General features: G+C 44.6%; 1 protein-coding gene across 1 annotated transcript; it reads right to left on the reverse strand.

Annotated features, from left to right (window-relative positions):
- Window positions 1-6,401: 6,401 nt before the first annotated feature.
- Window positions 6,402-24,384, reverse strand: LOC118079814 (E3 ubiquitin/ISG15 ligase TRIM25-like). Its single transcript, XM_060271851.1, has 6 exons — window positions 21,776-24,384; window positions 18,810-18,905; window positions 16,720-16,953; window positions 13,832-13,994; window positions 11,797-11,859; window positions 6,402-7,173 (listed from the first exon to the last, which is right to left on the reverse strand). Exons 1-6 carry the CDS (start codon window positions 22,358-22,360, stop codon window positions 6,635-6,637), a joined length of 1,680 nt encoding a protein of 559 aa, XP_060127834.1. The 5' UTR covers window positions 22,361-24,384; the 3' UTR covers window positions 6,402-6,634.
- Window positions 24,385-24,390: the final 6 nt, after the last annotated feature.

A 24,390-nucleotide genomic window follows, 5' to 3' on the forward strand; every position in this document is an offset into this window, starting at 1 on the left:
AGTTGTTTACAAGGTCCTAGATCTCATGGAGGTGGCAAGCCTGTATCTGTGTGTCGCTTCAGGCTGCAGGTGGGGGATTTGTACGTGCTTATCTCACCCTTCCTCCTTGGTAAAGGCGGTTCTCGTCTCCCTTGTTTTACCCTCGTTTCTCCTACAGCCCTGCGATGTAGGTGAGCCCAGAGAGAGGGGGGGAAACTGGCCCAAGGTCACCCCACTGAACTGCATAACTGAGCAGGGGGAAGCCCAGTGCTGCTATAACACCATAGGAGCCAAACCTTAGGGGTAGGGTGGCCAGACTCAATAGAGGACAGGACTTCTGTGACTTTAATTGCCCTGCTCTCTTTTGAGTCTGGAAACCTTAAAGAGAAACCAGCAGACCCTTTGTTTAATTTCCAAGCAAAGGGTCCTTTCAGCATCCCCCTCCCCCAATAAAATATTTTAGGGGCCCCCTAAAGTTAAGGGGAATTCCCACTCAAATGGGGTGTGGGGGTGTGTGCCATGTCATGTGATGGATTATGTGGGCGGGGCTTACTGTCGTCTCCCCCCCCCTCAATATTTTATTCAAGTCCACACCCCTGTATAGCACACTGTCTGATGGAACTGGTACTCCGCACCAAACAAAATGTCCCTGCACATAGAAAACTAGCATGTCAGGATTCTGACCTTGCCTCCCACCCCCTCCCGGCATCACACGTTTTCTATTCTTGCAGGGAAACAACCCTCGCTTTGCAGCCCAGACACACATTTCCCAGCTCAGGAAGAAATATGTAGTTCATAGGTAAGTTAATGCAGGGGCGAAACTAGGCTTTATTTCACCCGGGTCAAAGGCCCAGTTTGGCAGAAAAAGAAAAACCCACATGCAGTTGTGTACACACAGAGAGAGACTGGGAATCTCAATGGCACCCCAGGGCAAAACAAACAAACAAACAAACAAACAAACAAACAAACAAAAACCTGGCTAGCCCCCCCTTAGCTACCGCACTGGTTAATGTATTCCCCCCCCCGGCTTGTAATAGACACACACACACACGAAGCTACCTCATATCATACATAAAAGAAGGTAATAAATTACGATTCAGAATTAAACCCAAGTTTGCTTAGGGCTGCTTGAAATGACAGCTCTATAAAGCCTGTCTCCCCTGGGGAAGGGTAAGGGTATCAGTGGCTACCAGCCTTTGGCCCCCACAATAAAATATTTGAGGGTGCCAGGCCCCCACAAAGTTGATGGGCATTCCCATTCAAATGGGGTGTGTGAGGCTGTGTCATGTGATATGAGGGGCAAGACTTAACATGGGACTTACCTACAATATTTTACTAAACGGGTCACTGGCTCTCCTTATGTTCTAATGCAGTCATTTGCCAATTATCAGAGCTAAGAGGTATGTCAGTATCAGGAAATTCAACCCCCCCCAAAAGTAATAATCAGGTATTTTGGAGTAAAGGAAAATATGACCTCTTCTTTGTGGGTATAAACTATATTGCCTGTCCTTGACTAATACTCACGTGTAAGCTGGTCCTCCTACAGGATTCGTTAGGGTATATTTTATTGTGACTCTTTTGAAAGCTCAAGGGTGTTGGTTACTACACTTCAGAGCAATATACGGTAGATTAAATAACATTCTAAACAAAGACCAATAAAAGACAATATTGTTGTTGTTGTTGTTGTTTTAAACAACCCCTGTTCTGTTCTTCTTTCCAGCTCCTTGCTTTCCCAGAAAGGAACATCTGGAAAACTGGCAACTTCACAAGGGGAGGAAGTTGTTGTACCTTTATGTTTTCCTTACTAGTAAATATTTAGGTTCCCTTGCACAGGCCTCAGGGATAGAGAGTTGAGTGGATAAATTGCAGAAATATTTACATGCACTGAAAATTTGAGTTTCTTGGGGCAAATGAAGTAAACTGGAAATGACTCATGTGTGACTGTGTCTCAGCTGTCTAGATTTAAATGTCACCCTCTGAACCTTTGGAACCCTTTAATAAAAGGCCTGAAGAGGCTGCGGCTCATGTCAGTGCTATTCAAATCTGCCGTACTGAATAATAGACTCATAGTAGAGTTGCAAGGGACACCCAGAGTCGTCTCGGGTGGACCGGAGGCAAATACATGCACCAGAGCAAGTGAGGGATAGGCCATTGCTGCTGAGCATGCCCAAAGGGCAGAGTGAGCAGGCTCTGGAAGGGCTTTTCAGTGCTCTGCTGTGGATGCACCTTGTGGTGTTGCTTGGCAAGGGGAAGAGCTGAAGAAGGGCGGCCATAGAAGACAGCAGGCTAATGTCGCTCATGGAAGGAGCGGGTGGCCAGTAGGAAATGCTGCTCTGTGATCAGAGGTCAACTGTGGGCTGGATGAGGGCAACAATGGCAGGCACTCTTAGGAATAAGAGCCTCCAGTCCACTTGTAATCGGCATTCTTCTGGTCACCTTGCAAAGCCATTCCCCAAACCTGCAGGTCACTTATGGTCGGCACCCAAATGAAGATGCCAGCATTGGGAAAGAGCAGCATGCCTCTGAGAATGTGCAGAGTGCCCACCCTCCGCGCCCTGTGCCCCCTGCTTGCAGCTGAGCAGTACCAACAACACGGTTCAAGAAGGATACTGACAAGCTGGAACGTGTCCAGAGGAGGGCAACCAAAATGGTCAAAGGCCTGGAAACAATGCCTTATGAGGAACGGCTTAGGGAGCTGGGTATGTTTAGCCTGGAGAAGAGAAGGTTAAGGGGTGATATGATAGCCATGTTCAAATATATAAAAGGATGTCATATAGAAGAGGGTGAAAGGTTGTTTTCTGCTGCTCCAGAGAAGCGGACACGGAGCAATGGATTCAAGCTACAAGAAAGAAGATTCCACCTAAACATTAGGAAGAATTTCCTGACAGTAAGAGCTGTTCGACAGTGGAATTTGCTGCCAAGGAGTGTGGTGGAGTCTTTTTCTTTGGAGGTCTTTAAGCGGAATTTTGACAGTCATCTGTCAGGAATGCTTTGATGGTGTTTCCTGCTTGGCAGGGGGTTGGACTGGATGGCCCTTGTGGTCTCTTCCAACTCTATGATTCTATGATTCTAACTTTTTCTCTAGGGGAGAAAAAGCACTGGAAAAGACTATGTAACTGAGCCATTGAAACACTTGGGGGAGTGTCAAATTTAATTGTTGCAAAGCTACTCCTAACTTTCAATGATATGTACAGTGTTTTGGATTTAGAAAAGGTGTGTGTTTTGGTTAAAACAATCACTAAAGGTAAAGGGACCCCTGACCATTAGGTCCAGTCATAACCGACTCTGGGGTTGCGGCGCTCATCTCGCGTTATTGGCCAAGGGAGCTAGTGTACAGCTTCCGGGTCATGTGGCCAGCATGACTAAGCCGCTTCTGGCGAACCAGAGCAGCACACGGAAACGCCGTTTACCTTCCCACTGTAGCAGTACCTATTTATCTACTTGCACTTTGAGGTGCTTTTGCACTGCTAGGTTGGCAGGAGCTTGGACTGAGCAACAGAAGCTCACCCCATCGCGGGGATTCAAACTGCCGACCTTCTGACTGGCAAGCCCTAGGCACTGTGGTTTAACCATATCACCAAGGGATATGGTAAATTATGTTGACAGAGTACCAGATAAGACTTTACATGGCCACAGGCAAAATATTTTGGAAGATAGTGTCTCTTGTTGAGCAGGAGAGCCCATGCTTTTCAGACAAAGTTAAGATGATTTCAGGAAAGTCAGCTGAAACAAAATTTCCCATATTGGTTAGGGAGGACCTAAATCACATGCCAAGCCTTACTTAAAACAACAACAAAACAACAACAACAACAAAAACCCAAAGATTTATTATGAGCAATGGCTTTTGCTTATCTGCTGGAGCTGTGCAGGATTCAAGTTTTCTTGAAGATGAAAATTGAGATTTCCACATCCCCAAACATGAATCTAGAAATAACATGAGGAAGGCTTGTTTAGGTTATATGCAGCCATTCTAATGTCTCCATTGTGTACATTGTGTGCTGCATACTGATCTCAGGGGTCTCTCACAGGGGTAAAATGCTAATAGTAGAGTTTTCTGCTGTGAAGCGCTCAGGAGCCCAGGGCAAGAGGGAACTCCAAAACCTCATTCTGCATTGCTGCTTGGAAAACAGCCAGAGAAAGTGCGCACCCATCAAATGTGAACGCAGGACGAAGTGAACAAATGTCTTTTTCTGAGCACCAGAAGACTACACCCTTGAAAACAAGGCTGTGAACCTGAGGGTTGCTTTGTAGCGCTGTGAGTGCCTTGGGAGTGAGTGTCTTTAGATGCAGCCATGGAGACACTGGGATGCAGCCAAGGGCTGTCATCCGAGGTAAATTGCTGGCAACTGCTGCCAGCAAGGGATAATTAACAATCAAAAGATCTTAAACTGTAACTTGAAAGAGCCTGTCAGGTGGTTGTAATGACTTGTTAAGTTAATCCACCTACTCAAGGGACCGGCTGGACACCCGGTCCCCAAGAGTTCGAAAGACACCTGCGCCTCTTCAGAACAATGCTTTGCAGGGGATTATTCTGCAGAAGCACAGGCAGGCCTTTCAAGAGAGTCACAGACTCGGAGGGGGGGGGCGGATTGGGTGTCTGCAAATAATCATACTGCAGTTCATGAGAATGAGATCATGTGTGAATGTAGCTGTGAAACAATTAACTCAGTTTTTTTTTAAGCTGCAGTGGGTAGAGAGAAGCTGGAAATGAAGCAAGCGATATTGTCTGGCTTTGGTGCAGTGATCATGAATAAGATAAGATAGCTAAGATATCTTTATTGTTATTGTCCCCTTGCGGGAGCAACGAGGTTACTCAGTTGCTACATCCACTCAGATAAAGCATTCCGCATAATCCAAAATTACAAAACCTAATTAAAAACAGTAAATATAATACAACTAACAAGTAAAATAAGATGACTTCAAAGTCCAGGCTTTCCATTTAAGGCCAAAATCGCTCTAGAGAAGAAACTGTTCCTGAGACGGCTCGTTCTTGCCTGCATAGTTCTATATCTCCGTCCCAATGGCAGGAGCTGAAACAAATGGTGACCAGGGTGCGTTGGATCTCTTGATATATCTAGTGCTTTTCTATGGCACCTGGTGGTGTAGATTTGTTCTAAGGTGGTGAGTGAGCAGCCAATAATGCTCTCTGCTGTTTTAATAATTCTACACAGCCCTGCTCTGTCCTGGGAAGTACAGCTTCCGTACCACACACATAAACCGCACGTGAGCACGCTCTGTATGGCACAGTGATAGAAGGCAAGCAGCAGCTTTTGTGGAAGATGGTTTTTCCTTAAAATTCTCCTTTCCCAGTGATTTTTGACATGTTGGATTGAACTTGTGAGCATTTCAATGGTGTCTCAGTTGTGACACTGCACCCTGGTTTTATTTTATCTTTCAAAACGGAGGTTGAATCTAAGACATGGTGGGGGGATCAACTCTCAAGGCAAATTGTTTTGCTTTCCGCTCTGCCTATGATGGCTTGCTCCTGAATGCATAGCATTCACACAGAGGATCCTGGAATGTCTGTGGCCCATGAAAGCGCAAACAGTGCTGCCTTTGAGTTGGGTCCAACGGATACGTTTCAGATGCTAGCCCCTCCCAGTGAAATTTCCTATGCCGTTGCACATTAACTGGGGTTTCCCCTCTGTAAACATGCTGCTCGGCTGAAAGGGAAAGATGCTTCTGGAGATGTGCGGAATTGCTTTTCCTTGGCTATGAAGCAACTCCACAGCAAGTGCCATGTAAAGAGGCTTTGGGGACAGCGTATTGAGGGAAAGGAATAGTAGGAGAGGCATTCTGTTTCATTTCAGACTGAGGACTTGAGCAGGTATGCAAATAAACACAGCAAGCGCCTGCCATAGAAACACCATGGGTTAAAAATTTAAAAGAGGCAGAAAGAAGAGAAAGAAAAAGTAGGAAAGAACCAGTAACATAGCCGGCTTCCCTCCTTGCTCCAAATGATTGTCTGCGGCAATCCTTTTCTCTTACTGAAAAACACATTTTGGTGTATCATTTGCTTTATAAAAAAATTCCTTCAGTAGCACCTTAAAGACCAACTAAGTTTTTATTTTGGTATGAGCTTTTGTGTGCATGCACACTTCTTCAGATACACTTGAAACAGAAGTAACCAGACCCTTATGTATATACAGAGGGTAGTTCATCCCAGGTAGCTCCAAAGACATAGGATTCTTATCTCATTATGCATGATCAAGCTTTCTTTAGCGCCTCAGCCCTTGCTCCCCCCCCCCGCAGGACCAATTGCAGTCATCATCAGTCATTAACAGCCATCAACAGGTCTACCACTCCTATCAGCCCATCACCCATTCCCACCCACCCCCACTACCCTCTGTATATACATAAGGGTCTGGTTACTTCTGTTTCAAGTGTATCTGAAGAAGTGTGCATGCACACGAAATCTCATACCAAAATAAAAACTTAGTTGGTCTTTAAGGTGCTACTGAAGGAATTTTTAAAATTTTGCTTCGACTCAGACCAACACGGCTACCTACCTGTAACATTTGCTTTATGTTTATAGCCACGTGACTGAAAAAAGAAAAACGAATCCCACCTTAGCGGTAATGAGATAGAAGTTTATTTTATCAGCTATAGCAAAGCCCTCCTTGGCCTTTAAAGAGGGATATTTTCGGTGGCCTCTCTAGTCTGGGTGCTGTTTCAAAGTAATAGAGGCCCCACTGCTTACCATAGCAGCTGGGTAAAGAGGTTCGGTGAATATGGTGAGGAAACGGTAGATAAGGTTCATGGTGTTGGTGATGCCATAGAAAGTCAGGGAGCCAGCAGCATAGTTTAGTAAGACTCCAATTGTCTTATAGTAGCTGCCGTGCACCACGGTCTGAATATTGTTGTGCCAGACAGAGTACTTCAGTGAGTCCCACTCCAAGCACCATGAATTGCTGTTCCTGCCAAGCAGGTACAACATGCAAGCTTTCTCAGTTCTATGCTTGTAACTGTAGGTGACTCCCAAACACAGCCATGCGTTTGAAATCTCCGCCTCCCAGTAATGGCAGCCCTCACAGAGGCTGCGGGTGCACAAAAGCTGTGGCCAGTGGTTGAATCCTTGGCTGGGTTTTGAGTAGTTCTCCAACAAGATTCCCATATTCAGCACCGAGTGGGTCTCCTTAAACAGGAAGAGTTCTTCGTTGGCAGTGCTAGCATCAAAATTCAGCAGACAGTAATCTGTTTCGTGGGAGGCAAAACAAGGGGTGAAATGTCAAAAGATGCCACTCCAGGAAGGTGGACAAGGGTGGGCAGACCACGACTGAACAACTTCCAAAATCATAGAGTCACTGAGGCTAGAGGTGATTGGAATATAAACTTACTCCAGCCTCATGCCCAAGGCAAGGACCTCCAAGAATTCTCCCACATGCAGTCCCACCCATCAACCACCCTACAAAACAATCTAGAAAATTTTGTTTATGTTATGTTATCATATGCTATCAGTCTTTCTCCAAGGAGCTCAGCGTAGTAGCAGTAGAGCAGGCATCCCCAAACTGCGGCCCTCCTGATGTTTGGCCTGCAACTCCCATGATTCCTAGCTAACAGGACCAGTGGTCAGGGATGATGGGAATTGTAGTCCAAAACATCTGGAGGGCCAAAGTTTGGGGATGCCTGCAGTAGAGCTTTGCTCCAAATGGTAAGAAATTTAAAGCGTTTCTGAACCACTTAATATTTTGAAACTCTTAAGCCGTTTACAAAAATACATCATAAAAACAATAAAACAGTACCGTATCATAAAAACAGAGATAAAACATAAATATCAGTAAAACAGTATTTAAAAGAGGAGGAGGAGGAGGAGGAGGAGGAGGAGGAGGAGGAGGAGTTTGGATTTGATATCCCGCTTTATCACTACCCGAAGGAGTCTCAAAGCGGCTAACATTCTCCTTTCCCTTCCTCCCCCACAACAAACACTCTGTGAGGTGAGTGGGGCTGAGAGACTTCAAAGAAGTGTGACTAGCCCAAGGTCACCCAGCAGCTGCATGTGGAGGAGCGGAGACGCGAACCCGGTTCCCCAGATTACGAGTCCACCGCTCTTAACCACTACACACACTGGCTCCAGTCTAATAGGTCAGGAATAACCTGGACAAAACGTTAATGTCACGAAATGACATCTGACACAACTAATGGATGGTCCTTCACATTTGGTAGAAAGGAGGACATTCCTGAGCGTGTAGGGACAATGGTGGAAAATGCCTGTTTCCGGGTAACCATTCTGTGGTATTCTATAGGGCGTTGTTTTGAGAGTAAAATTCCCTCAAATGATCTAATTGTTCTTATAGGTCTTTCAGATAACCTGATTCCAAGTTGTTCAGGGCTTTATATGTTAGTAACAAGACCTTGAACATGGTCTGAGAACTGCTTGGCAGCCAGCCCTCCCACAGCTATTTTGTGTGGAAGAACAAACAGTGTTTGCTGGCAGCCTTCAGGAATTCTTTCGTTTGAAATTTGCTTAGGGGAAAGTTTAAAGTTGCTGCTTCTTGAATCCCCAGGATTAAAAAAAAAGACTAAATAATTCTTACGGGGTTGGTAGAACTGTCAGATTTCACCTGGGATAGTGCTCCTCTTTACGAGAGGGAGAAATTTGGCTGTGCAGTTTCTTCCCTCATAGTATGTACTGCTATGCTGGAATCAGGATAGTATGCTAGGGTCCCCCCTGGCAAAGCACAAGCCGTGGCTAGAGCTTCACCTTCAGTCAGAGCAGGCCTTAGCATTAGCCAGAGTGGGACATCCCTTTCAGGCAGTGAGGGTTTGGATGGGTGTGGGAGCCATCTTGTCCTTTACCTCAGACCACAAAATGTCCTGGGCCTTGGAAGCTGTTGGGTTGGGTGGGTTCAGCACCAGAGTGGCCGGCCAAGTTGAACCCTGGCTGAGGGTCCCAGAGGCTTGGAAGGACCCACGCTGGTTCAACCCAGGCACATTGCCATTTGCACCACTATATATTACTGCATTAAGTTACCCAAACTGCAATATTCTGCCCATAGAAGATATATGAAATGTATTGATTTCATAGATCTGTGGTCTGGATACGTCTAGGGGTAGAACTTTGGGCTGGGACATTGCAGTTTGGGTAGCTTAAGATGGCGGTGACCGTCATGGATGGGAGACAAGCTCAGTTCCTGTTCAAAAGTGCCACCACTCATCCACCACTAAAACATGTCCTGAGGCCCCCCGGCAGAGGGTGACAAGTGGCATCACCAATGTGGCAGCGGCAGCAGAGAAAGCATATGGCAGGCACCGTTGCCACAACCAGATCTGGATCCTGCCCTGGTTGTGGTAGGTGTTGGGTGGGTGGGCCCATTGTCAGGGCTGAATCAAGGCCCCACAAAGTTTGGCACCAAGCTTGGGTGCACTGTTAGCATACCAACAGGAAGACACTAGGGCCCCCCTATGGCTGGACTCCCATATACTGCCTGCAACATTACTAGGGTTCAATGAAGATTACAAAAGGCTGAGGTTTGCTATTCATACTCAGTGGCCGGAAGCCACAAGCACCTCCAGCCTCAATAAAGGACACTGTGCCTTTCACCTGCTTGCGGCAGTCACCTGATGCTGTTGCTTTCTTGCTAGCTCTCAGTTGATATCAGGATGATAACGGCGGTTCTGCTCCCCTTGCTAACTAGGGCAACCAAACTCACAAAAGTTTATGGTGGGTGATTATTTTTACTGGCCAGCGTCCAGCTAGCAAGCACAGACTGGTACGTATTTGGTTTAATGCAGGTCTTAACAGATTGGTGCTGATATTGACCTTTCCTCTTCAGCTAGGACTGGGCTTTTTCAGAGACGGTGCCAGGAGATTCTGGGCCCAGCACTTTCCACATGGCTCCTCAAAGCAGTGTTCTAATATTTTATGTAAGAAGTGGGAATTTGTATGGAGGATTTCAGCCTCCCATCTGCCATATGGGAGTAGTAGTAGTAGTAGTAGTAGTAATAATAATAATAATAATAATAGCCTAACTGAGATAGTCTCTTATATGAAATGCTTAGAGAACTTAGCATCACTGGGGGGTTGGACTACTAAATGATCCTCAGGGTCCCTTGCAACTCTACAATTCTACGATTTTACGAAAAGTGCTGAATTCTAAGAATCTCTCGTCTTGTTTCCAGATTTGGTCAGTCCTAGTGCAGATGACCAGAGACAGAAACAGGATGGGAGGTCACTTAGGGCAGGTAGGGGTCTCCTCTGAGACTGTCTCCTCTGAGACAGTTTGGGAACCAAACTGACCCCTCAAACTCTCCTCCAGACTTTTCCTGGAATCTAAGTGACCACAGCATACAACACATGGTCAGTATTTGGTAAAGGATGCCCAGGCAATGATACCTGTGTCTCTCTGTGTGTGAGTGAAGGTGGAGGGCATCTCCTCCTCTCTCCCACCCCCACCCCCAATTCTGTGTTTGTGCCTGCATATGGGAAGCAGGCATGAGACAAGCAGATGAGCCCTGCCATTAATGGGCTTTTGCTACGGGTCTGCTGTAAGTATGGCTAACATGGAATATTACCATGTGAGAGTGTTTGCGGGAGAGTTTGTGTTGTGTTAGTTGAGTTGAGGAAATGCAGCCCTAGCATTAAGTAGCAAGAAAGAAGGGGTGATGTTAGTTAATGGAGAAAGCTGGTCACTTCAAGAATTGGCACCGGTATTTACTGTTTCCAGAGTGTCTTTTAACCTTGCCGTATTCTGCTAATTTATTCCTTCTAGAATACTGAACATCAATAAATGTCAGGGTTATAGACTGGGGCACCGGATAAGATGTGGAAGATCATGATAAAACAAACAGTGAGTCAGCATCTGTGGACACACCCGTAAACAACCACTTACTCCAAGTTTCCTTCCTCTGGAAGGACAAGAAATCCAAGACTTCTGCAACTTCCCAGAATAGAGATGAAGTGATAGGAAAAGTCAAACCTGTTATGCTTTGGCTGTTAAAGACATGAAACAGAAAATCTTGCAGCAACCCTGTGAAATAGTGCTCTTTGGATATCTTCTACAATTGCTTTGAAAAACAATTCAGTTCTTGAAGTGAAGTGCCTGAATTATTATTATTTTTTTAAGTTCCCCAACTGGAAGTGTTTCACAAATCCAAGAGCCAGGATGGTGCCAGTGACGAATCTCCACAAAGGAGGGTCCTCCTGTTCAGGTGTGTGACTCCAGCCACAATGTGGTGTTTTATTTGTTCACCGACTTTTACCTCTGTCTTGTTGTATGGTATGGTTTTGACCTTGAATACCGCTTTGCGAAATGATAGGTGGTTTATAACTAAATGAACTGAATAAATAAGAAGACTTTTGGCCTCTGCCTTACATTGCTAATGTGGCTATTATATTTACCTTACAAATATGGGAAGTGCAAAATCCAGTTTAAGCTACTGCTGCTAGTACCAGGTCAGTCAGAATGAACAAGTTAGGCCAGTTGACTGAACTCATGATGAACACCTCCATCGTTCTCTTAGAATGGCAATGGTTCCCACCTGAGAGGTGCTGGAAGGAACTGAGTTCTGGTGAGTTCTGACCGGGGGGGGGGGAGTCCTGGCAGTGGCTGTCCCAGATGTACACCCCTGAGCTTAATCACGGCTTGTTTTCTCAAATGTGATGGAAGCTGGCTTGAGGGAAAGCAACTCAAGCAACAGTATTTCTCAAGAAACCTCAGGATACAGATGGGTTGTGGCAGACGTCACGAGGACTCTGCTTCACATAGGAGTGATAGGAGTACATTGGCACCAGACGAAATGGTACTGTGTGCACAGACTAAATTTTAAAGCACTCCAGAGGAAAAACAAAGAGAAGACAAATGGAATTGCAACACCTACACTTTCTGAGACTCTTCCGATCCGTGGGAGCTGGTATCACTTCATAAGGCACCATTGTGATCCCTGAAAGATTAAAGGTTCCTGGAGTTATTTTTTGTGTGTTTGCGCACAGCCTATGCAAGGTGCCACGTAAACAGAAATTTGAGATTTTGCTCTCAGGGGTGTGGACCACACATATTTTTGAGCTTGTTTTTAACCCTTGTGTAAGAGACTTATTTGATCTGCATTATCTTGCAAAGTTCCCTGTTTTCGTCCTTCCAGAAACACAACCTTTTTAATCTACTTTAGCAAAGCAAAATATTGTTCCAACCAGAAGTTGCTGATCCTTATTAATCCAGCAGCATTTACGGGAATCATCCTAGACACAAGTATAATTGGCTGGGAAATTAAAGACCTGGGTAACTTGATCCAGGCCAAAGGGATAAGAGTCTTATAAGAGCTTCCTACATTCGAAGTTAGTGTGGTGTTTTGTTGCAAAACTCGCAGGGCATCAAGGAGAAGCGGCTTGCTGGGTGGGGCAGAGCCTCTGTGCTAACTTCCTGGCAGGTGGATCATTGTTCGCACTATGCCAGCCCCACTCCCAGCCACCTTACTCCTCTCCCTCTAAGTTGGCAACAGTGGCCCACCTGCTGTGAAGCTAGCTGAATGGCTGCGCCCCCCCCCCAATGAGCTGCATCTGGCCGCAAACTATACCCCCCAAAAGCAGAACTAATAATTCCCCCACGTCTGCCATGTGGAAGACCAGGAGATCACCATGGGCTTATGAGAACTGAAGGTGTTGCACCACAGCAAAAGAAAATGAGTCCTCTTTGGGGTCTCTCTCCTCATTCTTCAGCCACCACATCTTGTCCATTAAAAGGTAACCAGAACACTGGGTTCTGCTCACCCAGTGTTCAACTTAGACACTCTTAAATAGTCCAAAGCCTGGTTGGTCCCACCCCCAACCCCCCCAAAAAATACCCCATGATGTGTCAGAAGAAGAGCCTTGCTAAGCTATCTATTCTAGCACTCTGTTTCTACAGTGACTAACCAGATGATAATGGAAATCCCACAAGCATGACATGAGCGAAACAGCTCTCTCTTGCTGCTGGTAACTTGCCCTCAGTGACTAATAGCCACTTAAAGCCTTATCTTCCTGAAATTGTCTAATCCTAATTTTGGCCACATCACATGCAGAAGACACTATTTAATTTGTGTTTGGTTCTATCCGGGTAAATAAGCTTCTTAGCTTTGTTAGATTTAACAGAAAAATGTAATTTGTTTATTTTTAAAGGTCTATAATTATCTATTTTTAAGGGCGTTTTAAGCTAAATAGTTTATTTTACAACTATATACATCGGGATCTACACGGAGAGGAGGAGATTTCAATCCCTTTCATTGCAATCCCTAGTTCAGAATTTGCTTTTTGCATCATTTCAGCACATTGGATCAACATTTTCAGAAAGCTATCCATCATGACCCAAGCCCTCTCCTGGTCACACCACAACACAAACTCATTTGATTTGTAGGTATGTTAAAGGAGCAATATGTGGCTGTGTCATTTCGAAGGGTTTCTGAGTCTTAATGTGAAACAAAGGGACCGAGAGGCTATGCATACACCAGATTGTTAATGTGTACGTTAATGTGTACACCAGGCATCTCCAAACTTCGGCCCTCCAGATGTTTTGGACTACAATTCCCATAATCCCTGACCACTGGTCCCGCTAGCTAGGGATCATGGGAGTTGTAGGCAAAAACATCTGGAGGGCCGTAGTTTGGGGATGCCTGGTGTACAGAGATCCAGCTTTTTCCAAGGATTGTGAATGAAATGACCCAAATTTGTATTTTGTGTGTGAGCATATGATTAATTTTAATTTTCATTCAATTGTATTGTCTTTCTTTATTATTGCATGCCAATGAAGCATATGTTCTTGCTTAAATGAAACAAAAAGATTGCAAAGTAAAAAAAATCTACAGCACCATGTGTTGTAACAGAAGTTATTTGAACCTATGAATGCGTCTTTCTAGCTATAGTATCTACGAGGAGCCAGCTCACCTTTTTGAAGGACTTTGTTGATGAAGCAGAGTCCGAACATGGATACCTGGGATTTCAAGTCACTCAGTGTCTGTTTAAGTGCTACGAAACTGGTGGGCTCCTCACACTTCAGTCCAATCAAAGCTTCTGTGCAACCCGACATTACTCTTATTTTTGGGAAGTCCTGTGGGAACAAATAGATTTCAGCAAGAGATTGAAACTCACTGAAACATTTTTGGAAGAGAGAATTTCGATGTCCTCATCACAGAAATGGAACCATCTTGGTTTGCCTGCAGGCTTTCTGACTACGTGTATAGAATCCAGGGCCGGCCCATTCATGAGGCAAGATGAAGAGACCGCCTCAGGCGGCAGGAGATCCACAGGGACAGCAGATCCTAATGTAGATCTTCATTCACCCCTCTTGTTCCTGACGTAGATCTTCACTCACCCTTTCTTCCCTGGCAGGGTGTGTGTGCCATTTTATGGTTTACCTCAGGCGCCAAAATTTCTCAGGATGGCTATGCAATCATAGAGTTGGAAGGTATCTCAGAAATGTACAGTGCAAAATACAAATCTGTTTTAAGTGCCTCCAGTGAAAGAGAATCTACCACTTTCCCCCTCAGCCCAGAAGGGGCAATCACCACAGGAAGGCATGTCAGGAGACTGCTATTTAATGCTTTGAAAGTACAGTATCAGGTTTTTGCATTTCGTGGTGAAAATACCAGAGATATTTGAGAAAATGTTCTTTAAAAAGAAACCCAAACCCGTTAACAACCTTCCCCCTTTTTAATTATCCAAGGGAACACGGATAATTGGTGATAACTATCAGGGCATGATGGCCTGAAGGCACATGGTACAGCAACTATGTTCGAACGAAGCAGCGGCAAGTCTGAGCAGTGCATGCATGGGAGACCAAACTGATTATGCCTTAAAAGTTTCACAACAGAAGAAAGGAAAGTTAGAAATGTTATAAGAGCTACCGTAGTGTGGCTTCATGGTTAGAGTGTTGGACCAAGACCTAAGAGACTAGTTCTCAAAGCTCCACTCAGTCATGAAGCTCACTGAGTGACTTTGGGCCAAGTCACTGTCCCTCAAGACCTAACCTACCTCGCAGGGTTGTTGAGAGGATAAAATGGGAAGGGAGGTGTCGTGCCAAGATCTTTGCCTTCAGTTCAAAGGATCATACAAACACTCGCGGATGACAAGGATATACAGTGGTACCTCAGTTTAAGTACACAATTGGTTCCGGAAGTCTGTACTTAACCTGAAGCGAACTTTCCCATTGAAAGTAATGGAAAGTGGATTAATCCGTTCCAGATGGGTCCACGGAGTACTCAACCTGAAGGGTACTTAACCCGAAGTATGAGTGTAATTGGGTCTGGAAGTCCATACTTAACCTGAAGCGTACTTAACCTGACGCGAACTTTCCCATTGGAAGCAATGGAAAGTGGATTAATCTGTTCCAGATAGGTGCGCGGAGTACTTAAACTGAAAGTACTCAAACCGAAGCGTACTTAAACTGAGGTATGACTGTAATAATGCTACTGGAATATCACTGAATGCTTTATTGCTCTTTTGCTATGGGCCAAATACAGCCTTATAGGCTAAATGCCACCTCTATGCAAACAGGCCCATTCCCCCCTCTACATTCCATTTGTGTCTTTGCAGTGTGGCTTAAATGGTGCAGAGGTCATTTGTTCATATAACATGGTGTTCAGTTTGTTTTATTATTTGCATTTCTCTAGCGGCTTCGAGAAACACTTGATCAAATGAAAAATAAAGTCGCACTCTTTGGGCAAAGAGTTTTTAGCAAAAATAGGAGGTTTTTTTGCTGCTCCGCACTGGAGATTTTAGAATCAAGGCAGGTGATCCTGTGAAAACATTTATGAGCGGCAGTGTATAAGAAGTTGGGAGTCTCTTGCCTCAGATGGGTAGCTGCTGCCCAGTCCACTGGGGCTACATGACCTGCTGATGGCATCAGGGGAGAATGAGATTTTGTAAACACATAACAAGTACAATCAAATAATAAGCAGGTGATGGAAGCTAGAGCACCAGGTCTAGCCTTGTGAAAATAAATGCCCTTTGCTTCCTCTCTTGCACTTGGTCCTGGCACACTTCCCAGCAGAGTAAAGAGGAATGTGTGGTAGAGGAATTTCATCTCCAGCACAGTACAATCCTTAATCGATTCGCCCTCTTTCTTTCATGCTAATAATGGGTGGGGCGGTAGCAACAGTAGGAAGCACTGGCCATTCAAAGGACAAAGGAGGTCAGAAAGGGTGAAGAGATGCCTGAGAAGAATCAGATTGCTCAGCATGTTGTCTGGGGCTTATGGGAGTTGTAGTCTAAAATACCTGGTGGACACATGGTTGGGGAAGATTGCCTATTCTATTCTGCCTCGGTCAGACCACACCTGGGATACTGCGTCAAATTCTGGGCACCACAATTTAAAAAGGATATTGACAAGCTAGAATACGAGCAGAGGAGAGCAACCAAGATGATCAAGGGTCTGGAAATCAAACCTTATGAGGAACAGATGAGGGAGCTGGGTATGTTTAGCTTGGAAATGGGACGACTGAGAGGAGATATGAAAGCTATCCTCAAATATCTAAAAGGCTGTCACGTGGAAGACAGAGCAAGCTTTTTTTATCCTGCTCCAGAAGGTAGGACTCAAACCAATGGTTTCAAGTCCACTAAACATCAGGAAGAACTTTCTGACAGTAAGAGCTGTCAAACTCCCTTGGGAGGTGGTAGACTCTCCTTCACTGAAGGCTGAATGGCCATCTGTCACTGATGCTTTAGATGAGATTCCTGCATTACAGGGGCTGGACTAGACGGCCCTCGGGGTCCCAACTCTACAGTTCTATGATTCCCTGGTCTTAACTGTGCTCCCATTACAGTGTGGACTCTACCTGCAGAAACTGATGGTCACTTGGGTCTTCCATGAGAGCTGTCAGCCAGCAATTCTGCTTCTGGAGATCAATCAGCTGCTCTTGACTGTGGTGAATGGAATTCCCCATTCCAACTAAGGCCGATCTTTCTTCTTCATCTATAAAGTCCATCACCTTGTTCTGCAGTCGCTTGAGCTCTTTCATCGCCTCGGCAAAGGCCCTATTCACTTCATCTCGGGCCGTCTTCACTACTTTCTGAAAGGGAAAGGCAATGCCAAGCACACCACATTTTCACCTACCATTGTTTAAAGTATGAAAGTTGCTACCACACGACGTAGCATTGACTTGGGCAGCTTTAAAAGTGGATTAGAGAAATCCATGGAAGATAAGGCTATTGATGGCTGCTAGTCATGGTGGCTATGTATTGCCGTGATGCCTGTGAATCCTAGTGACTGGGGATTGCATGTGGAAGAGTCCTATTGTGTTAAAGTCCTGCTTGTGGACTCCCCCTAGGCGTCTGTTTGGCCACTGTTGAATGCTGGATTAGGCCTGATTCACTAGGGCTCTCCTTATGTTCTTACGTGTTCATTTAATACTCCTTTGTGAAATTCCCAGGGCAGGCGCAGACATACATTTTTAAAGTGGCAAAGCTGCTATGGAACCATACATAAATAAGGAGCAAGTGGTTCTGCTGGTTTCTAGCAAAAGTACTGAGCACACACTGCTAATTGGCTACATGCTCCCAACTTTGTCTTCCTCCTGAGAGCACCCTTTCAAGTTAAGAGAGTCCTGCTTTCGATAAAAGAAAATAAGGCACCAATGAAGCAGGCTAACTTGCTTGTTGTGCTTTCTTTTCTTTTTTGGGGGAAGAGGATTGTCCACCTGAAATGTGGTGGTGAAGAGGGAGAGGAAACAGAGGGAATCAGCTTTCAGTCTGGAAGGCCTACGTGTGTAATTTGAGGAGAAGTAGTCAGAAGAAAGCAGAGCTCACCAACCACAGGAAACCCTATTCCTGTTTGCGCTGGAATGTCTGTATTGTATTGTATTGTATTGTATTGTATTGTATTGTATTGTATTGTATTGTATTGTATTGTATTGTATTGTATTGTATTGTATTGTGGTCCCTTCCAGTGCTGTTTAGCTGCTTTATTTATCAAATAGCCCTTCACAATAAAAGCTGAAAAGGTTTTTTTTTTAAAAGAAAAGAAGCAGCAACATGTCATTGGTGGGACTGACTGCACAGCGGTTCCTTGAAGCAACAATGTTGTTAGGTCTTCAAACGATGCAGTTTGTGATCTAAGGCAGGCGTCCCCCAAAATACGTTGTTTTGTACGTCTGCAAGCCCTGAGCCTGCTGATAGGTCATTCCTACGCATGAATGTTACCACTTTGGCTACCTAAGAATTCAGATGATGAGTTTGTCATTAGTATACACAGGGGTGGCCAACTTCCAAGAGACTACGATCTACTCACAGAGTTAAAAACTGGCAATGATCTACCCCCTTTTGGGGGGTTCAGGTCAAAGTTGTTGAGTTTTTTTGGGGGAAGGAAAGCCCTGTTTTGGGGGGTTCATGTAAAAGTTGTTGAACTTCTTTAGGGAAGAGGAAAGCGACATTCAGCTCTCTTTTTTTTAGGAAGGAAAGCCCTGTTTTGGGTGGTTCAGGTCATTTTAGGGATGCAGGGCGAAGATGTTGAGCTTTTTTTTAGGGAAGCCAAAGTTTTTTAGTTTCTTTGGGGAGAGCCACTGATCTACCGGTGATCTACCACAGACGTCCAGTGATCTACCGGTAGATCACGATCTACCTGTTGGACATGCCTGGTATACAGTATAGAGTATGGCTCTCAGTCAGCCAGGAGAACAGAATGGGAGCCAAACAGGACCTGGGATGTTCCATGGAATAGCAGAGAAAGTTAGCATTTGCTAGGGGTCTTCCAAGATGGCAAGGCAAAACCTTGACCTCTCCAGATCTAAAGAAGTGTCAACCGCTTGACTTCAGAACATGCAAATACACGCCCACATGAGGAATGGTACAATACTGAGTGGCAGTGTGTGCCCCTGGATCTGTGTGATGTGCCATGGATTCGGTCCCTTCCCTCAGAAGCTTTTCTCACCGCAAGGTAGTTCATTCTGCCCCTGTGTTGCTGACTGTCTGCTGCCAACATCAAAACTTGGTTTGCCACGTTGGCCTGTACTCTCTTGAGTTCGACCTGGGAAAGAAATAATTAGAGCATGGAAGCAGCAGGATGGGGATGACGACTTCACATACACCTCTTTTAAAAGTGGAGCATAAATAATCAGTGCTCAATTAAAAGAAAAAAACCAGATATGTGGCATGTGTATTCCAGTTTTATAGAAGAGATCCTGTTTGGACTCACACTACAAAGGACTGGACTAGATGAACAGCCACTGGAATTAATCAGGAAGCCCATTTTTTATTCACAAACTGCTTTTTGATGCAAAATGTCTTCAAGGCAGCTTACAATTTAAAAGAAGGATTTAAAATTCTGCTATTAATACTTCATACAAAACCTAACAATATGGAACAGCAGAACAATACACCATTAATAAAGCGGTGCCAAGAAGCCTTGACAATCCCCTGCTAGTTGTCTGGTAAAATTTAAAAAAGCAACCATCGAACAAAACACCTGAAGTATGGGAAATAGTGAAATCTCCAAGGCGAGGGAGTTTCCATCGCAAACTGTACCTCCAATGATTTTGGGACAACAGGGCTGGTTTAAGGACTGCCTGAGGCAAAGGATAAGATTCCGTAAATAGAGAAGCTGACTGGATGGCAGTCGAATTTTACTTCAATAGTACAGATGGGATAGTATGGCCGCCCACACCTGAGGGCAGCAGGGGTATGGGACAAATTCTACATGGCACACAGAGCTGTGCCCTCCAGCAGAAGGGAATGGCTAGGAGGCTCAGGAGAAAGATCCACAGCCCCCAGTATCTGCTAATCACCTCACTCTGCCCTAGAATAGGGCTCAGTCATGTGGGGCATGTAGAAAAGCCTCACCTGATTATCTTAATAGGTGGGGAGGTTCTTATCTCAGTTTTCATTTATTTATTTTCATGAAACTGGGTGTAACCGGATAGGGTGCTATCCTCAGCGGAACCCTTTTGTTCAGCTTCTAACCAACTTTGTCCAAATTGCACAATCTCAAGGGCAAGCAATCTCAAAATAAAATAAGACACAACAATCTTGGTGCCAGTATTAACTGGTTCACTGCTTTTGTTGCAATGGCAAGTTGATGGGCTCAGTCGTCTTCGGCTAATAGCTTGCTTGAAAAACATCACTCCTAACGTGACTGTGTCTCCTCTTAGAAGAAATAAAGGATGTGAAAGAAAAGTACATACAAGTACAAGCCATAATACAGACAGCATTTGAACCTCATAGATAATATGTCTAATGTATAGTACACCAGATCTGCATACATCTATATATCTATACAGTATCTATCTATCTATCTATCTATCTATCTATCTATCTATCTATCTATCTATCTATCTATCTATCTATCTATCTATCTTCTGTTGTTGACACTCTCCTTCAAACAGCAGTTTATAAATAACAAACACTTGGGCTCATCATTTTATTATTTATTTATATTTAAAAGTTATATCCCGCCCTATTTCATAGGGCACATTATAGCAAGCAACACATAACATGTCAGTAACATTAAAGCACATCATCTCTTTCATTTTTCCAACTTGTGAAGAATAGGCAAAAAACAATAAAATCAGGATAAACCATCCTTGTTATAGAAAAAAAGTATGTATTCTGAAAATTATTATATCTCCTCAACAGTATCACACAGATATAAATCACTCATTTTCCAACCCCCCCCCAAAAAAACCAAGAGAGAGAAAGAGAAATAGGTGGGAACTAGACTAAATGGATACTATATACGGTACACTTTTATCATTCCCGTTTTTTAGCTAATACTATCAATTTCTGCTTCTCTATTTGTCCTATTTATCCTGGAGTTCTAAAAACTGAGGATTTACCCCAGTTTAAACAAGCTTCTATACCTTTTCACATGCCATATTCCAATTTTTGCCCTTGGGGGGAGGGAAACAAAAGAAAAGGCTTTGGGAGGAAAGCAAGTTCTACCTCCAAATTGAGGTTTTTGTTTTGTTTTTTTGTCTCTGGGCCATCCCATCTCTAGTGCCTGCCAATTGAAAGAACAGCGATGAAGAACAGAAACAAGAGAAATAGGGTAAAATGGGAGAGGGTCTGTGCTACTGAAACCCCACCCAATCTGACCCAGTGGGAAGTGAATTTGCCTCCCCTCCCCCAGTTGCCAACCAAGAGGGGTGAAGGAAGCCACACTCATGATCTCCATGATCGGAATCGTTGATAGGAATCGTTTAGGAGAGGTGGCTATAGTACTGTCCTCACACCGGTTGTACTCTTCTGTAAGTTGCATTCCAGGGGTTCCAGACCACCCAAAAGAGGGGACAGCACACGTTGACGGAGCGTACTGTACAATGGACAATGAAAGAGAATATGCTCTACAGCAGTGGTCCTCAACCTTGGGCCTCCAGATGTTTTTGGCCTACAACTCCCATGATCCCTAGCTAGCAGGACCAGTGGTCAGGGATGATGGGAATTGTAGTCTCAAAACATCTGGAGGCCCAAGGTTGAGGACCACTGCTCTACAGTGTCCGGGACATTCATAGAACATCTGCAGAATCTCTTGTTTCTAGGAATGTTTTGATAAGTTCCCCTGACAAATGCCGAGGGAAAAACATTCAGATGGGCCAACATAAAAGCCCTACGTTGGGCTGGGATTATTAACTTAGTGACGTAATTGGCAAGGTGAAAGTGTGGGAATCTGCCTATCTGATGATGACCAAAGGGTAACGGCGGGGGTAGCCGAGTTTTTGGTAGCAGTCCTCCAAGGAGCAGGTTAACAGGGAAAACCCCAGATTCTACATATATATATACAATCAGTCTATGTAGCCAACTGCTTTATGGTTTTATGTGTAAAATGCTTAATAAAGGTTTGATAAGTGTGTGTGCATTCCAGGAGAACTAACTGCTGACCTTAAAGGATGGCATGATACTTACTTCTTTCTTGGCCCTGTCATCCTTCAGAGAGATGGCATCATGATTCTTGTGCTCTTCCCGAACACAGATGTGGCAGATGAATTTCCCTTCGATTCTGCAGAACAGCTCCAGCAGTCTGTGATGTTTCAAGCACATATTAGCCTTCAGGTCATTGAGAGGCTTTATCAGCTGATGGTTCTTGAAGGCCTTGTCTTCATAGTGGGAACGGATGTGGTTTTCGCACAAGGCAGCCATGCATTGCAGGCAGGACTTGACAGCCTTCATCTTCCTGGGGCAGCAGAAGTCACACAGAACATCCCTCTGACCTACCATCTTCCTTGACCCTTGGGCCTCTTCCCGTGCGAACCTTATGGCGATTTCTCCCAGGGTTATGTTCTTGCGCAGCTGAGGCCTCGAACGGAAAGGCTCACGACACTGAGGGCAGTAGGGGCAATCCCCGACCAGGGCTTGGTGGTCCCAGTAATCCTGCAAACAGTCCATGCAGAAGTTGTGCCCGCAGGCTGTGGTGACGGGGTCTCTGAACACCTCGAGGCATATCGGACACACAATGTTGTCCTCGAGAAGAACCAAGCTAGCTTTCTTCATAATAACACTTTCTTTTTTGGCCGAGACTCAGCCACTGCTTGTAGTTGCACAAAACCCTTAGGAAAAGTTGGGCTGCCACCTGTTTTTTTTATTTTAAAAAAACAAAACCACAGTAGTTGAAACAAATGGTTTTTAATTGACTGGTTAAACATAGACATTTGCATAGGGCTAAGAAAATAACATTTTAGAAGAAAAAAGTGTGTGCACTTGATTAGATTATATTTGAATATATTGCAGAGTTCTCAAATATATTGTTCTCGAAGCTACGAACATGAGTTTGACCAAACTGCGGGTGGCAGTGCAAGACAGGAGTGCCTGGCGTGCTATGGTCCATGGGGTCATGAAGAGTCGGACACGACTAAACGACTGAACAACAACAACAACAATATTGCAGAGTGCACTAAAAGTAAACAAAATGCTTAAATGTCTTGCCTAATTGACTGTGGGCAAGGTTTTAGTTGCTCAAACTTTTCTTTACTTAGTTAATGCAACCAATTCATTGATGGTTGTAATCTCAGTTAAAAGACAATGGCTTCCTCATGTGGAGATGCAATAGGTAGCGTTCTTTGCAGATGGTTAAACCTGTTACCACTCTTCAATGGGTGAGACTGCATCATTCAGTCACACTCAGGGGAGTCTAAGAAGCTGGTTGCAAGGAGGCAAGACTGGCATAGTGAATCCTGCAGGAACAGTGGACACAACTTTTGGATTTTGTGTTGTAGCACAAAAAAACCCCCAGAAGATATGGGATAATCTGGGTTAAAACTATGTGGAAAGAGCACACTCGGTACAGGAGTCTTGGCTAGATTATTTCTGTTCCTTTTGTCCCTACCTTTGTGATCCTATAATTCTACAAACAGATGCATTTTTATCAGTGAAACTCATTTCCCACACTCACCCATTCAGCTGTGATACAAAGTCAGTTGTGGCACCCTGTAACATTAAGTACCATCTGGCAAAAATTAGCAATCCGTAGGTGCTAATAGAAACTGCTCTACCTACAAACAGATCCCTCAGCTAGCTCCAGTGGCTAAAGGTTTTACTTTGTTCTTTTCTTGGTCCAAAACAGCAACCCCTATTGAGTTCCTGTCAGTTTACAGTATTTCATGGGGTCTGAATTTGCTATGTGACATCACAGTTCAAACTACAAGGGAGGGGGGAGCTCAGCACTCTGGTTATGATGTCATTGCACAACCAGGTCCAAGTCAAACATTAAAAAGACCACTCTTGAAAGCTCTTGCAAGGGGAGGTAGGCTATAGGCACCTCAGAGAACTGACATGAAGAGGGGAGACCACATGGAATGGAAACCCGACACTTTGAAGCAATTCTTCCCTCTGCCCTCTTAAATTGGTCTAAATACTGGTCAGATATTTCCCAGAAACAGAAAAATGTATTTTTTAAAAATAAATAAATAAATCAGACTATTTTTGATGAGATACGCTTAGCTCTCTCTCAGGAAGACTGAATAACAATTTCAACATTTTGCATTGCGTCACCAGCACAATTTCATTCAGCATCTTGTCCTCAAGTATATTATCTGTTTAATTTTAAAAAAGTAAAGGACCCCTGGGTGGTTAAGTCCAGTCAAAGGCAACCATGGGGTTGCAGTGCTCATCTCGCTTTCAGGCCAAGGGGGCTGGCATTTGTCCACAGATAGCTTTCCGGGTCATGTGGCCAGCATGACTAAACCACTTCCGGTGCAATGGAACACTGTGGCAGAAATCTGAGTGCACGGAAACGCCGTTTACCTTCCTGCCACAGCGGTACCTATTCATCTACTTGCACTGGCGTACTTTCGAACTGCTAGGTTGGCAGGAGCTGGGACAGAGCAACAGGAGCTCACCCCATCACGGGGATTTGATTTGGGATGCGGGTGGCACTGTGGTCTAAACCACTGAGCCTCTTGGCCTTGCCGATCAGATCTGTACGGTTGGGAACATTGTCCCCACAGGTGGCCAACTTTCCTGTGAGAACAACTGCTCAGGTTTAAGTACCCCACAGGCCTACATTCTTAGCATCATGTACCGAA

This window comes from Zootoca vivipara, chromosome 2 (genome assembly GCF_963506605.1).
Source record: "Zootoca vivipara chromosome 2, rZooViv1.1, whole genome shotgun sequence".
Taxonomy (NCBI): Eukaryota; Metazoa; Chordata; class Lepidosauria; order Squamata; family Lacertidae; genus Zootoca; species Zootoca vivipara.